Source organism: Prosopis cineraria, unplaced genomic scaffold, assembly GCF_029017545.1.
Source record: "Prosopis cineraria cultivar Desert tree isolate PC_DT_omini unplaced genomic scaffold, ASM2901754v1 PC3, whole genome shotgun sequence".
NCBI lineage: Eukaryota > Viridiplantae > Streptophyta > Magnoliopsida > Fabales > Fabaceae > Prosopis > Prosopis cineraria.
The window spans coordinates 43,367,207-43,384,791 of NW_026555334.1; the positions used below are offsets into that span (position 1 = coordinate 43,367,207).

At 32.3% G+C, this 17,585-nt stretch overlaps 1 protein-coding gene across 1 annotated transcript; it reads right to left on the reverse strand.

Moving 5' to 3' along the window:
* Window positions 1-14,765: 14,765 nt before the first annotated feature.
* Window positions 14,766-16,539, reverse strand: LOC129306395 (cytochrome P450 94A2-like). Its single transcript, XM_054946986.1, has one exon. The coding sequence runs from the start codon at window positions 16,481-16,483 to the stop codon at window positions 14,945-14,947; it is 1,539 nt and encodes a 512-aa protein (XP_054802961.1). The 5' UTR covers window positions 16,484-16,539; the 3' UTR covers window positions 14,766-14,944.
* Window positions 16,540-17,585: the final 1,046 nt, after the last annotated feature.

Below are 17,585 nucleotides of genomic sequence, written 5' to 3' on the forward strand. Positions count from 1 at the left end.
AAAAATAATTAACAACATTAAAAATTATAAAATTTTTTATTTAATAGGATAATTTAACTGCAAATAAATATAAAAATTTATTAATTTTAAATATTTATTAAGGGCATTTTTTTAAATCTCCAATTATTTTAACATAAAACTAAAATACCTTATGTCACATTTTATTATTAAAATAGAATGAATAAAAAAATTAATATAAAAATAAACTAAATAATCTTTTTTTTCATAATAAATATAATTAAATTTATTGATATACGTTATAAATATAAAAATTATTAAACCTTTAAAAATTTTATGAATTATAATTTTTAATTTTATAAAATAAATTATCTCATTCCTTTATGAATGTGATTTACTATTTTTTTAATTATTTTATTTTTATTTTTATTTTTTTTAATTCATTTTATTTTTTTAATAACCTATATTTTTTAAATATGATATTCTTGTGACGAGTGGTTTGCAGAGATCTTGCTTTAGCGGCGACGGATTGGCGCAAATAAAAAGAAAAAGAAAATATCTTGCTTTGGATTAAAAAGAAAAATCTGAGGGAAAATGTCTATGACATACCGTAATTTCTAAATTGCCTTCGACGTTGGGCTTTTTTAAATACGATTGAGGAGGCTTTTTTAAATACGATTGAGGAGGATAGACATCAAGATATTTAAAACGAGAATCAAGGAGCATCATCAAATTGCTAGGGTGAGAAGCTCTATCTTCTCTGTAGTTTTTCGGAGAGAAGGCCCATCTTGTTTCATGTCTTCTTCTTCGACATCATTCTCTGCTCCATGAATTCAAAGTTTAAACTGGATCCTCATTTCATTTTCTCTGCTTCTTCATCTCATGAAGAGAACATGAATCCTTCTGCATCCAAATAAGATATTGACTTGCTTGACAGAAATATTTCAAAGCTAGATGATGAAATGATTGAAAAAGTTCCAGAAGCGCTGCAACAATCAGAAGAAGCAAGGGCGGAACCAGCCTTGATGTTGAGGGGGCAATTTTTGTTAAAAAAAATACTGCTATCATTAAAAAATATAAAATATATTTAATCAAATTATATTTTTAAATAAGTTAATTAATTATTATTTAATAGATATCATCTTTCTTTGTTTACTCTTATTTAATATGATGTCTCTCTTAAAAGTAAATGGTTAAGTAATTTATTTAATTAAAGGTATTTTTTAGAAAAAAAACTCATTAACTACATATTAAAAACTAAAAATGTTTTATATTTTTTAATAACTAACTGAAAAAAAGTCTTATATTTTTAAATGAAAGGAGTATGTACATGTATAAATTCATAAATTGTTAATGAAGGAAAAAAGAGAAAATTTATGATAAAAATTTTAATGACATAACTTATAAATAAGACAAAAAAAACTATTCTCTTTCTATCTTATAAGTAGAATAGGATGGAATATTAAATAGGAAAAATTTCAGGTGGGGATCATTGACGCAAAATAATAAAAAGGAAAATCCTAAAAATTCTAAAATTTCATCGAAGGACCTGTATGAATTTCTTTTGAATTTGCAGTGAAAATGAAAAAATTGCCCTATTTAAATAAACAACATAAATGACTTATTCATTCTCATATTATATGTTATTCATTTACTTACTGAATGTTGTTCGTTTCCTTATTTTGCTTGTTTATAAGCAAACTTTCACTTAATTTCATTTCAAGGGCCATAAACAAGTGAAGTAAGAAAATAAACAATATTTTATAAATAATAAACAATATATAGTATGAAAATGAATAAGTTGTCTTATCATGAAACCAACACTTAAAATAAAATCAAGTGAAACTAAGCCTTTAAACAAGTAAAGTAGGAAAACGAACAATATTTTGTAAGTAAATGAACAACACACAATATAGTAATAAACAAGTCGTTTATGTTGTTTATTTAAATAAGAGCAATTTTATCATTTTTTCACAAATTTAGAAGAAATTTTGTATGGGTCCTTCAATGAAATTTCAAAAATTCTAAGGTTCTCTTTTTCATTATCTTAGATCAAGGGTCCCCACACAAAATTTTTCCTATTACGTAAGTATATGTAAATATTGCATCTAGGTACACTAGGCTTCTTTTATTCTTTTTGTAACTTTTTTATGGGCCTAAATATTTGGAGACCCATATAAACATATAGAATATAGGCAGTTCTACCCATGATCAAAAGTACAAACTTAACATAACAAGGCTATATATTCTATCCGAGATTCAAAATGGGCAGCCAATGTTAATATAAACTAATGATGATAAAGTAACTAGTGCAAATTAGAGAAAATAAGCAATGTTCCAAGGGGCTAGAGCTCCTATCTCTTACAATGATTCGTTGATCAGATACAATAAGTGTTATGGGATCGCATTATTGGGAGAGATACTAGCCATGGAAATGAGAATTGGAACAAGAATGGATACCATCTAAAAGAACGAAGAAGTTAATGGACCAATACCTATCATCGCAAATCTCTAATGAGAAATAATGGAAAAAAATATGCTGATCTTGGATGGATATTATAGTTATCAATACTCAAGATTTATAACTCAATCATAAATTTCTCAAGCCAAGTTAGCAGAGATGTGGAAACTAAAAAGTTTTGAACTAATTGATCTTGTTTACAACCATTACATTATTAGAACTACGGATTAATCTACTTATGATAACACCCTCAATGGTGGCCCTTACATAATCTTTGACAATTGTATCTTAGTCCAATATTGGTCTTCTAGTAATATACCGGGCAAAATTGCTCTTTGGATTAGACTCACCAATATCTCAATACAATGCTATGATAAATAGATACTGTGGAGATTGGAAAATTGCATACGTAAAATATTGAAAGTGGACCCCACACCCTATGAAAATTAGATTCCAAACATTAACAAGGTAACACATAAAGGGAAAAATTTGTGGGAGTTAGTGTTAAAGTGGATCTTTAAAAGAAACTTGTACTTAGACTTCTAATCAAGGACACAATTTTCAATATGGAATACAAGAGTCTCAATCTAATTTGCTTTGGTTGTGGATGCTATGGCCTATGACACAAGCAATTGTCATCAAAACCCTAAGAACAGGAATACGGAGAGAATTAAGGGGAGTGTAAATAACAAAAATCAATCCAATCACAATAATCAAAAGGATTCAATAAGAGCAGACATGATAACCAATGATAAATAGAATAAAAAATGAAGGGCTCATTAAAAAATAACCAGAACTTATTAGAGGAGGAATTTAGAGAATGGATGAGACATAAAACCTAAAGATGCTTATTTTTTTAAATACCTAATGGACAATAGGTTTCCATGCCAAAATCACAAATAGAACTTCTCAACTAGTACTAGATTTGATGTCCTAGCATCTCTTATTTGTAACACAAATGGCTTAAAAAGAGGAGCAATAACAAGTAACATTCTACTTAAGAGCTCACCTTTGAAGATTGTCAAACAAGCATGGAAGAGGAAGGATATGGTAGGCATGAAATGATCTCAGCCTATTGATCAAGAGGTGGCGGCCAAGAGTTTTAGGGGAAAAGAGAGGAGTAGGATGGAGAAATTAAACAAGGCTACAAGAATTGGGCCAAGCTTCAAATGGGAAGGCCTAACATGATTAACTTAAGCAAATTAAAGTCCATTAAGGTGCAACTTAATAACGCAAACTACCTGCCCACAGAACAAGTCCACAATCTGCTTAAAGGTAATAAGAGAGATTTGAGCTCTTAAAAAAGCCTATAAGTGAAAAATTTAAAAAGCTCATATCTAATAATGTAAGTTAAACAAAACACACCTGAATCTTTCTTGTCCCTTGATCTAAACTTCTAGTAAGCCACTAATATTGTATAAGGAATTTCATCTTAAAAAAATTCTCAAGTTTTTTCAAATTCTTAGCTTGACTAGAGAAAGCCACCGAACCTAGAAAATAGTTATAGCATTGTCCAAGAAACTCAATTCAGTGATGACTCTTGAAGTCCAGTCCATAGTGATGATCTTGCAACCAACAAATTTAGTGACAATCCAATTAAGGACCCAATAGAAATTCTTAAAGCTTAATCCTTTATAGATTCATCTCCTCCTTTTAATTTTATTATCGATTTAATTTGTTGAAATTGTAGATGTTCTTATGCTAAAAGTTTCCCTGAGTATATTAAAGAAATTACTAGAACTTATAATATTAAAATTTTTATCTTACTTGAAACTAGAGCTAGTAGTTTCAGGGGTGATAATATTTTTACAAAATTGGCCTTTTTTGCTTGGATTCATGTTGAAGAAGTTGGTTGTGCTGGTGATATTTGGTTATTATGGAATAATGATATTATTAACATTGATTATATTTATTCTAATGTCTAACTGTTGCATTGCAGGGTTAATATAATGGCTAATAATAACTATTCTTTATTGTCTTGTGTTTATTGTGACCTTAACCCTTCAAACTGTGATTTGCTTTGGGATTTTATCATTTCTCTTGCTCAAAGTGCCTTTGATCCTTGGCTTATTGTTAGGGATTTTAACTCTTAACTTTGTTGCGATGACAAATTTAAAGGTGATAGTTTCAATTAGAGGTTAGTGAAATAATTTAGAAAGCGCAAAAATTCCCATGTCCTGCTTGAGCTAAACTTTCACAGAGATAGATATACTTAAAAGAGAGGCAATGTCAAAAAACAATTGGATTGGCTTTCTACAACACGGAATGGGGACTATTTGAGTAGGCTAACTCCTTTCACTTGCTTAAGTATGGTTCTTATCATTATCTGATTAGAATTCAAATACTTGAGGAGAATTATGAAAAGCATCATCCAAAACCATTTCATTGTCATGCAGCTTGAATGCTTAAGGAATCCTTCCATCCTCTAGTCAAAGACTCATGGATTAATAATGTAATGATTGGAATGAGGGAGTAATTAAATTTGCTAGTTCAAATTCCCTTTGGATCAAAGAAAATATTGGTAGTATATCTTGTAAAAAGAAAATAATTTTGTAGACACTAGAAGGAATTAACAAAAATATGAACAATAGAGATAACTACTTCCTACAAGAGCTGAAAAAATCTCTTTAAGAATATTATAATAAAGTTCTTATGCAAGAATAGTTGAATTTGGTTCTAACAACATAGATGCAAGTGACTTGAATGGGGAGATAAAAACACCAAGTTCTTCCATACAACATTTATAATTAGAAGGAAAAGAAACTAGATTTTATCTCTTAAAAGAAGATGATGATGATGATTCTTGGATCCAAGATCAAAATATGCTTGAAAATGTGGCCATTTCCTATTTTCGAGACATCTTTAAGAAATGTTAGATGCAAGAAAATCTACTCTAAAAATAATATCTTGGATAGTGATACGGCCTTCTTTTGCACTCAATAGTAATCAATGACATGAAGTTTAATCCAAAATCAACAATTTGAGCAAATTTGGTACTAGATATAAAGCTAAATGAAGCCCATTGGATTCTGGGCAGGTTACTCAACATTGACTGTTTTGTCAATTTTAATAGTGCTGTTGTTTATATTGACTTTTTTTTGTCAAAAATCACTCGACTATCACCCTAGCACTGTAATTGAGCTTTTTGAGACTTTAGAAGGTCTTAATCTTACTAGATTATTAATATATCCAAAGTTAATATTTACTTTAATTTAAAGGAGGCCTTGTTGCTAATTGAATGCAATTACTCCAAAAGCCATCCATGCTTAGTGGTTATCTAAGAAATTAGAGAATTCACCATAAAAGAGTGGGTGATAACTTTTAATCATATTTACAGAGAGGTAAATAGTTATGTTGACCTCTTGATTCACAAGTCATCAAGTAGCATTTTTGATTTTATGATCTTTGAAAGCCCAAACTTGACCGTAGAAACCTTTTCATTTTAGAAATGATCTGATCCTGATGTATCGTTGCACAATTTTTCTATGACCTTGTATTAAAAAATTTAAAATCAACTTGGGAGCTGGAGCCTGGATGCGGCGGATAACATAAAGCCACAGACAAACGCAACCACGCGAGGGCCAATAAATTATCCGACAGATTCACGCTGGAGACAAGTAACAAAATTAAATTGGTTTTAGAACATATACGGACATTTAAAAATGTAAAATTGATTTTCCCCCTTGGCGTTCGGGGAGGGGGGAATGCAATTGCGGATTTTATATGCTGAGGCCTGAGGCAGAGCTGTCATAAGAATAACAGAATATTGATAAACAAAGAAAAAATATATGGGCCTAGAGTGCAGCCATAGCATGGAATATGGGAGCCCATCAATTAAAACCCGCATGCATGTAGGCTTCTAGACAGAGGAAATGTAAGGGACTTTCATTTTTCACAGGAAATTAAGGAAATTTTTTCTCTGGCAAAAGAAAGAGCAAATCAAGGAAGATTTTATCCATTCATATTTTAAACAAGGCCTGGAACAGGAGTGAGAGAATGCAGTCCAAGGGGAAATAACAGTGAAGTTTTTAAATAATAAATGAATGATAATTACATTCTGGATAAAAAAAATTTAAAAAATGAATTGCAAAAAATGATTTTAAATAATTGCAAACAGGATTTTAATTACAAACCAAAAGTTACGTTTAGAATTTAAGTATCATATTCATAATGAAAATTGTAATTATTTGAATCCACATTTATAACTTTTTTAGAAAAAATATATATATGAGGGACCTAAAACTTTGGTTATGGGAAGATGGAAATTAAATGGCGTGGAGAGTGTTGATGCCCACTGAGTGGGGCCACCGCCTCTTGGCGGTCCATTAAGGAGCTCACGGAGTCGGCATTGTTTGGATAATTGGATGTGAGATGGGGTGGGCGCCGCAAGCAATATGCAACACTTAAGGTGTCGTTGCTCTGCTGCGTGAGTGGAGTGCACGATCACCATGCATGCTTTGTTTGCCGACGCCTTCAACACTACAAAACACCACTCACTCCCCCCCACGTGCCTCTTTCTTTATTATTTAGTATTTTCTCTTCTTCTTCTTCTTCTTCTCTAGACTCTAAACCCTCCCACTCCCGTGCTTTCCTTCATTCAACATTCAACTGTTTCTTACTTTCATTCAAAATTAGGTTGAAGTACCAAGATCAGTGTAATTTATTATTATAACCTTATTAAAAAATCTGTCTGCTTTAAAATTAACATGCTACTGCCTGAGTTATAAAAGAACGTCACTCTTTTAAAAGTAAAGTTGTGCAGTTTTCAATTTCACACCCAAAAATAAAAAGTAGTATTAAATTTAATGAAACCAATATAATTTAAAAACATTTACTTATAAATAATTGAACCAATATATTTTTTTAAAAAATATTTACTTTTAAAATTTAAATCAATATAATTTTAAAAATCTTTACTCTTAAAACAATTCTTCAATAAGAACACATTGTCTTAATGTCTGGACTCGTGTATTTTTAAGAGCCATGATATTATTAACTTGATGAATTCATGTGCATTAATTTAACTTTATTTTAATTTGGTCCTTTTCATATCCTTGTTATATATTTTAAAAAAATAGCCTTTTCTCACATGATCTGTTTTCCTTTGTAACTATCGATACGAGTTAGAAAGGGTAATGAAAAAGATGATCAGGGGCAACGTAGAATTTTTAAAATTATATTTCGATATTTGGTCCTTCTAAATAATAATTATTTTAGGGTCCCTTTTAATAAATATTTTTTTTCTAGGTCTTTCGTTATAATATTAACAAACTACTTCTCAAAACATGCACATGGTTATAAATTAGTATTGGAAATTAAATTTTGAAAATTAGTGATTGCAAAAAAATTTTACCACATAAAGTTAGACCAAAAAAATAATATGCACAATCAAATCAACCACGCACTTTAAAATTAACACAATCAAGGCTGCACTGCTTAAACTTATTGTTGTTAATTACCTGTGAGTTAAAATCATGTATGGCCTGTTAACTGACGACATAAGGCAATATTAGATTATTGATTATATATATTATTTTATAATGTTATAGTTAGGGTAGTTATAACAATTTTTTTTTCTGTTATTATTTTTAATAGATCTTTATTTTATTTTTTAATAGATCTTGATAGGTCTTTTTCCTCTCTCTCTCTCTCTCTATATATATATATATATATCTCATATTAAAATTAATAAGATAAGTCACTGCTTCACAAATTGTATTAGACAAAAGGCTGTCCCGGTAAAAAAATAATAATAATAATCTGGCATCAAAATTAGACGTTGGTATTGTTAGTATTTGTGCCTGTTTGAATTTCAATTGGGTATAATAGATTATAAAAATAATTAATTAAGTGATTGATTTTGATCATAATTAATTATATTATAATGCAATATGTTTGGACATTGTTTTTTTAAAATTAATTTTAACTTAATATATGCTAGCAACTGTCTTAAAGATTTAAAATTTAAATTTTACTAAGGACAAAAAAGAGAAGAGAAGAGAGTTTAATTTTTTTTATAAATTTTTGTGCTTTTTTATAATTTTTTTGAGCCTTTTTTTGTAATTTCTTCAATATTTTTTTTATCAATGTTTCCGAAAAAGCTCAAAATTGGGCTTTTGAAAAAAATTAATTTTTTATTTTTTTAAGTGTTTGGCTAATAAATTAAATAATTAATTTTTTTGAGAACAAAATCGATTAAAGATGAGGAACTTCGTGGTTGGAATCCGCAAACTTTAATGTTATCAGACTTTGCATATAACATCACCTTGATTCATCGTATGGAGCATCTAAAAATGTCGACAAGCGGGGAGCTGGGAGAACCCTGAATCCACATGTTGACGAGGCGAGCAGAACCAGCTTTTGTCGGGTGGGGTCTAGCCGTCAGAGCTTCACCATAAATCCACGTTATATGGATATGGTATTGTTTCTCAACAGCTAAATTGTACAGACTCGTGTTCATATATACACATATATACGGAGCTGGATTGGAATTTGGAAGTGAACCATCATGAACACTGCCACTTTCAAAGATTCCGTGACGAGATTATGCTCAGATAACAACACTTCACGTCGTCCCCGACCCCGAGAGGCTGAGGCTCACGGTTAACGGACTTTGTCTTTTCTGTAAACTTCGTGTGCGTTTAATTTTTAATTTATCAAAAATTTATTTGTGAAAATAATTTAATAAAAATCAATTGTTATAACAAAATTTATATTTAAATATATTTTTTTAAAAGTCAGTTTGATACATTAAAAATTGTTTGATTTGTGATAGTGAAATGTGCTTGTGAATGTACAATTATAAAAAGGACATTGATTTATAATGATTTATAATTTTTATCATACAAATGTAATATATTCAAAATATTTAAAAAATATAATAAAGATTATAAATAACATAAATTTTGATCTATAATGCTAAAAATTTGATCTCCAATTATCTATATTTTTTAATTTGTAATTTTAAAAGATGTAACAAAGATTTTTTATTTTTATTATACATTAATGCTAAAAATTAACATGATTAATTACTCAATTTATAATACTAAAAAAATTGATACCTAATTATTATTATTAAAATAATAATTATATTTTTAATGAATTAACTATTTTTTAAATAAAAAAATAAGAGATTAAACTTAGGGTAGTATGGTCAAATAACATCCTACTTTTCAAATCCACTTTTCAAAAGCTTCAAATAGTTACGTTTCAGAAATTCACTTTCAGCTACTGTTTGAACATACTTTCAGGATGTGTTTTCCTATAAAATATTCCACCCAAACAACTTTCAACTTTCTAAAAGTAAAATTTTGCTTTCTAAACGTGAAACGGAGGAAACCAAACGGACCCTTCCTCGCTAGCTAGACCTCAAACTTCTCCTTTCCTTTACTTTCACACTATAATAAGTGATACCCACACAGATTAAAATAGGGTTAAAATTTATTTTTGCTCTTGAAATTTTGTTACAGCGTGGGATGATTTTATCTTCAAACTACTTTTTAAATGAGCAAATATCACCTACTGTGAATTAGCCGTATCCCGTTTTTTTAGTGCTGTGTGTCGTGGCGTGCAACCTATGACAATCTGACTTGGCTCAGTCAACAGTCATCTATGATCTCCCGTTCTCCACCTCCGGTCTTCACTTCTTCCTTCACTTCAGTCGGTCGCGAAACACTATGTCCGAACACTCGGGTCTTCATCATCATTCCAACTATCAAGTCGTTAGTTCTTCTCTCGGTTCGCATTCATCTCTGTCTCAGTTTTCAGCTCCAATACAATCTTATTTTCACCAGCTTGTGTTTCAAGCTTTAAATTGTTGTCTTCTAGTGAAGACACCACCTTTAGTTGTTCTTTCAAGGTTCTTTTTGTTTTTAAATCCATGTTTAACTGCACTTATCTTGTACAAGCACAAGACAAGTTATCTTGTACAAGCACAGGACAAGTCATGATAAAATTTATAAATGATTGATTAATTACAACATTGAAAAAGCAAAAAACCTTACTTTTTGAGTACATAATTTGGTTTCATTTTGTGTGTCGTGTAATTAATGATTCAGGAACTTTTGATGCACTAAAGAGTTGATGCCAGTGATGTTGAAAAACCTAGAAATTGATAGCCCCCATTACCCTAAGTCTTACTCTCTCCAAAATGACCTGCCCCGGTCTCTTAATTCAACTTCTTGTGGCAATGTAATTCATGGCGATCATTCTCTCAAGAGAGAGCATCTTTGGACAATACATGGTTTCATTACGATTAAGATTCGCAATTGTTGTTTTTTTTAGAAGAAGTAGACGCGAGGGGACAATTTTGTAGATTCCATACTTGAAAGCTTCCTTCTCGATCTTAAAAATGTACAAAATGGAATCTTGGAACTCGACCAAGCTAGGGCAGTACTATGGAGCGAGAAGAAGAGATTTTAGCAATGAAAATAACTCTGCATTTGGCTCTGGTGCCAGAGCTGCCGAACCCGCACACCATTATTATTACTACGTGGACTCATGCATTGAATGATTTGAATCGGAACCATCTCACCCCAATTTGCCACTTGAGATCTTTGTCAAATCTGTAAGCAACACGTCATATGCCAAAGACAACACTTAGAGCATAAGAGCAGTAGAATACAAAAAAGAAATAGTGTTTCACGTGATACAATAAAGATTGTCAAGTTATAGAATGATTGTCGAAGATGTATATAAAATTTAGGAAAAATGGCATTAAAGGCCTTAAAAACAGACTTTATTGCAATGTAGGCCTAAATGAATTTGATATTTCTCCGCAGGCTTTAAGGCCCATATTGCCAATTTTTTTTAGACCAAAAGTATAATTTTGCCCTTTGTTTGATTTAAATTCAGAACCTGCATAAACTCTCAAAATAACGAAATAGATCATGCACGATATAACATTCATTATACATAAGACTATGTCCACGTATCTCAATAAAAAGTTCATGCATTTTAAGTATTCCACTAGCCTTGGCTTTAGCAAAAATGACTAAGCAAACCATGCACGACACAACATCCACTATACATAATACGATGTCCACGTGTGCTGAATAAAAAATTCATATATTTTTAGTATTTCACTAGCTTAGGCTATAGCAAAATAACATTAGGCAAACCATGCACAACACAATATTCACTATGCATAAGACGATATCCACGCATGCTCAACAGAAAGTCTATGCATTTTCAATATTAAAAAGGACAATTATATTATATATGAATAATTTCATGATGGTATTAGCCTAGGTACTAAAACAAGTACTCACATGAAATTTGACACAATATTTCAAGTCTGATATATACAAAAAGTTAGCCACTATATCCAAAATATCTAACAGTTGCTTCTCCATATACAAACAAAAAATATTTGTGATTTCCACTTACCCAAAAAATATTATTTGAAAATACTTTCATATACATAATTATAATTGCTTGTGTACACTAAAGAAGTACAATATAACCACTTCTCATGTTGGGTTAAGATTCTTGTATGTCTTGTGATTGTGTCCGGCCTTTCCACATATTGAACAATGTAAATCTTCTTATCTTGGAAGACTTTATCCCCTTGTTCATGCCTTCCAAGAGGACGGTTAGTTAAAGACGGTTGCAAGAAAAAAATTATGATATATTCTCATATGAAAGTCCATGTAATTTCAATTTATCATTATGCTAGGCTTAACAAAATATTAAAGTTAGGCAAATAATGCATAACACAATATTCACTATGCATAATATAAGGTTCATTTATTCTCAATTAAAAGTCCATAAGATTCTACCTTATCAGTAGGCTAGGCTTGATAAAATACACAAGCAAGTAAACAATGTATAACACAATATCCACTATGCACAACATAAGGTTTATATATTCTTAACTAAAAGTTCATACAATTCCACTTTATCAGTAGGCTAGGCTTAATAAAATGCACAAATAGACAAACAATGCATAACACAATATCTACTATGCACAATATAAGGTTCATTTATTCTCAATTAAAAATATATAAGATTCTACTTTATTAGTAGGCTAGGCTTGACAAAATACACAAATAGGCAAACAATACATAACAATATCCATTATGCACAATATAAGGTTCATTTATTCTCAACTAAAAGTCAATAAGATTCTACTTTATCAGTAGGCTAGACTTGACAAAATACACAAGTAAGCAAACAATGCACAACACAATATCCACCATGCACAACACAATCTTCATATATTCTAAACTAAAAATTCATGTGTGTTTAGTTTATCAGTTGGCTGGACTTAACAAAAAGTTTTTCAAGTTTATGAACAATAAAAATTCTGTATATAACATAACAAGGTCCATTTATTAACAACACAATGTCCATTTATTTCATATAATTTGTGTGATTAAACTGAACATTTGAAAAGTGTATCAAGTTAATAAAAAACAAAAGGTTTATATATAACATGAAAGTATTCATTTGCTAACAACACAATGTCCATATATTTAAAATAGAAGGTTTATCGATATGATATACATAAATATTCGCACAAGTTAATTGCAAAGTTTGCACAACGTAAACTCCATAAATAATAATATAAATTTCATAAACAACATCTACACCAGAATATTTATATCAATTGCAAAAAAATATGTATCAGAAACAACAAAAAGTTCATAAATAATAATTTGTTTTCATTAAATGAATGTGAATGCATACATTATGATTAGATAAAATTGATATGGCTCAAAATCTCTCTATATCTTTTTTTGACAAAATAAAATCGATAATAGAAGATGCAGTACTTGATCCACACTATGAAGAATCGTTTCAAGAAGCTGGTTAGTATGAGAGGAATGTAATCGAACGAACGTCTGATCAGCTTCTCCATACCCGTCTGGATAAAAGTGAATCACCCACTCATACCTGTTGAACAAAAAAGCTTTAAATGAGAGAAAGAAGGAAGAAAGAGGAAGAAGAAGAGAGGGAATAGAGAAGCATGATGGGAAAAGAAATAAATTTGGTTATTGTATCAGTGTTGAAAGAGGAAGAGAGAGAAGGACGAGGGAGGAAGGACGGAGGAAGAAGAAGCAATTTTCGTTTAGCTTATAGGAGGGACAAATTAATCATTTCACCAAAAAATATAATTTTAAATGAGGCCTTTAGACCCTCAGAATAATTTCAGAATCTATTAAGTCTTATTTACAAAATTCTTACTTTTAGGGCCCTTAATACCATTTTCCCTAAAATTTAAAAAGAATACTTTAATCCAAAGGCTCGTGTGACTCCATAGAGAAATGATTGAATTGCATCTCAATTTAATTGTCCTGTTTTATTTATTTTGGTCAAATATAAATTTTCGAGCGTTGATAACATCCTAAAACTATAGCATATGACAGTATTTGAATTTAATGAGTGTTCTAGATATACTTACTTAATGAATGTGTAAATTATAATTGTTAGATTTAATCAATACTTGAAACTTATCAGTATATATTTCTATCCAAAAATTCAGAATAATCAACACAATTAGAATACTTTAAATCATTGACAACCATTCAATTAAATTAAACTATTGTTATCAAGTCACGTGAGATTTTTGTTGAATGAGTATACCTAGGACACTTACAAATCCAAATCCTTAGCATGACATTTACTGGCTGTGAAGATTCAGGTCACTCATGGAACCATTTTCTGTCAGTGTACACCAATGTTAACTTTGACTTTTAAAAAATACACACCGAATTTAGTTTTATCCAGTATGTTCACCCCCCCCGGGGCTTTAAGATGGAGGCCAAATTTGACTTGACATAAATTTTTATCGGTTAACCGACCAGACCGAATGATTGAATAGACCAAAAACTGATCTTGATTATATATTCTGTAATTTGCCCCAGTTTCTAATCTGATGATTACGGTGAAAGCAGTTACAAATAAAAAGATTAAATTGATGTTATCCTGTACGTGCTTCATATCAATCTAAAATTTTAATTTAATACGATGTACTCCCTCCATCTTAAATTATAAGACACTTTTAAAAAAATTTAATGTTTCAAAATATTAGATATTTTAATAAAAATAAAATTTTATTAATGATACTTTTTTAAAATTATCCTTTTCATATATTCTCTCTTTTTAATATTATTTTATTAATGAAGTATTAAATGAAGATTATTTTTAAAAATTTATATTTTTTTTGAAAATGTAAGGTTATAAAGTATATTTAATAAACTTTATCAGTATATAAGATTTTTTTAAAAAATATTTTATAATTTGGATGGAAGGAATAGTAAAAAACGAAGTGAAATTAAGAAACTTGTTCTCTTCTTCTTAGCAAAGGCATAGAGCTTCAAGAGCAGCAAGCACCATGAAGGCATCATGGAATAATAAACACGTTTTATTAATTACCGACGCATTAGACAGGGAGAATATTGATGTACAATCGATGTTCACCCCTTTTAAGGTTTTCTGAATCACACGCAGAACCGGAGACTAAACTCTGATATGTATTTTCTTAGTCATATAAAATTAATTGCTGTATATGCATGCATAGGATTAATTACTGGTGATGTCGCTCCGTTTCTCAATCCTGACAGGGAACCCATTTTTCATCAGTGACGTTAAGTGCGCAATGTACACCGGCTCCACTCCATCCGCCGCCACCGGCACCACCTTGAACCTCCTCAGAACTCCGCCCACTATCCTCTTCATCTGCAAGAACGCCATCTCTTTACCCAAACACACTCGGGGGCCTGCCTGGAATACCGGGTACGTAAACGGATCCATTGCCACAAATTTCCACTTCGTCGTCCCTTCCGCGTCCGGCCCCTCGACCATCTTCAACCATCTCTCCGGCCGGAATTCCGCCCAGTCAGAACTCCATAGCTTTTCGGACCTTCCCATTGCGTATACGTGATACGCCACTCTCGTTCCTTTCTTCACAAATGTCCCGTCCGGCAACACGTCATCCATTGCAGCTTCTTTTGTGTCCACCGGCACCGGCGGGTACAGCCTCATGCTTTCACATAGAGCGGCGTGAGTGTAAACCATGTCTTTCAATTCCTCGTAGACGGGCGCGTCTGATTTTTCTTTGATCTCCTTCAGAATCTCCTTCTCCACGTTCGGGTGCTTCCACAGCAGCCAGAAAAACCACGTCAGAGCCGCCGAAGTCGTGTCCCGACCAGCTAGTATGAAGCTTATCACTATGTCCGTTACGAAATTTTCGTCTGATATGCCGGAATTCAAGAACCGCGACAGCAGGTCCACTGAATCCAGCGAGGCCTTCTCTCGAAGCTCCTGCTTCTTCTCTCTGACTATTCTTGTGGCCAAGTCGCGCACTTCCGAGATTGCGACTCGGAGTCGCTTCTCGGACCCAATGTTGAAGAGCTTCTTGATTTTCCAGACCAGGGGAATCGCTGCGTTGAACCTTTCGCTGCTGAGCTTAGTACCCTCTTCGAACGCTTTGGCGAACTTGGTTTCTGGGAGAGAGGGCAACAAGTACGCCGGATCGAAGCCAAACGCTATTCTGCAAATGTTGTCGAACGTAAATCGTTGGAGGATATCTTGGAAATCAAGAACAACGGGGTCACCGGCGGCGGCGGAAGAGAGGAAGGGGAGGAGGCGGTCAGAGAGCTCCGTGTCGACGACGGTCTCGACGAATTTTCGGAGAGATCTGGTGTTGAACTCGTGGCTGGAGAGCTGTCTCTGGAACTTCCAGGTGTCACCATCGGCGTTGAAGATACCGTTGCCGAGGAAATCGCCGAGAGCTCGATGGAGAGCATAGCCTTTGTGGTAGATGGGGAAGTGGGTCTTGAGGATATGCTGGACGACGGCAGGATCGGCGGTGAAAACTTGGCGGGAGCCGAAGGAGCGGTGGAGGGTGAAGGTGGCGGAGGGAGAGCGGTGGAGGATGTCGGCGATCCAGAGGACACGGCGGTGTTTGTTGGAGGAGATGGAGAAAACGGAACCGATGAGAGGATAAGCCCTGGGGAGGGCGAGGGAGGAGGGAGGGCGGGAGGTGTGGGCTCTGCTGGCAGATAAGAACAAGAGAAGAAGAGAGAGTCCCAGAAGAAACAAAGAGACGACTAACTCCATGCTGCGGCTGCTCTGTCAAACAATAAAAGAGTAATGTAACCACTGCACTACATCTACATGTTAGTCGCGCCATATATATACACTGAAATCTCACTCAGCGCCGGCCCGCTTTCAACCAAAAGGTTTTACTTTTCTGTTTTGTCACGTTGGACCGCTTGTCAGCAACCGCGCTTCGTTTAGTTATTTCCTCGGGAAAATCACATTCAGGGATGACCGCAGATAATTAATTACGTGGACCCAAAGATTCTCGCGTTACTCCGCCGAATCAAAAGACTAAGTGTAACAAATATTTACTGTGAAGAGATAAAACTTCCTTGGATGTATATTTGTTGTTACAGAAAAATTGATTGTTATTAAAATAAAAATTATAATTTTTTTAAATGAAAACTTGTTGCACTTAATTGTAACACTCATTTCTCTCCATGTTTAAATTAATTTTTTAAATTTATTGATAAATAATTGATTATTGTTAAAATAAAAATGTGATTTGTTTTGTTTTGAAATAGAAACTTATCTATCGAATTACAGTACTTGTTTTATCTCCACCATCAAGGTAATTTTTTACAATTATTAATAAGAAAATTGATTGTTGTTAAGATGAAAATGATATTTTTTTTAATGGGGACCTATAAAAAAAAGTATGTGTTTAGATATGAGGAATGGTTTTGTCCTTGAACAATAAGTTTTAATTCAATTTAGGTCATTTGATCCTGCAAAATAATATTAGAACCGTTTGGTCTTGCAATGCAGTTAATTATCTTTAATAGTACTTGACTGTGTTTTTCCCTATTTTCTCCCTCTACGCCACATAGTACCTATCAACTATCAAGCGTGACCAAATTTTCTTTTCCTGCTAAAAACGCACGCACGCACTTACGCACGCCAAAATAATAATGGAGACCTCATAAAATAGTTAATGCAGAACAATTTAAATTTTAATTACTACGGTGAACACTCACTTTAAAATTTTATCTGCAAGCCAGCCTAAATTGTAACAAAATGCAATGGCATTTTACAAAAATACCCGTTTAGATCTCAACGTTTCTCTCACTATAGAAGGAAAAAACTGTCAAGCGAGCGTTACGTTGTTTGATAACAGAGG

Bases quoted from the DNA above. Each gene is read 5' to 3' on its own strand.
- LOC129306395 (XM_054946986.1), bottom strand. From the start codon at position 16,483: ATGGAGTTAGTCGTCTCTTTGTTTCTTCTGGGACTCTCTCTTCTTCTC.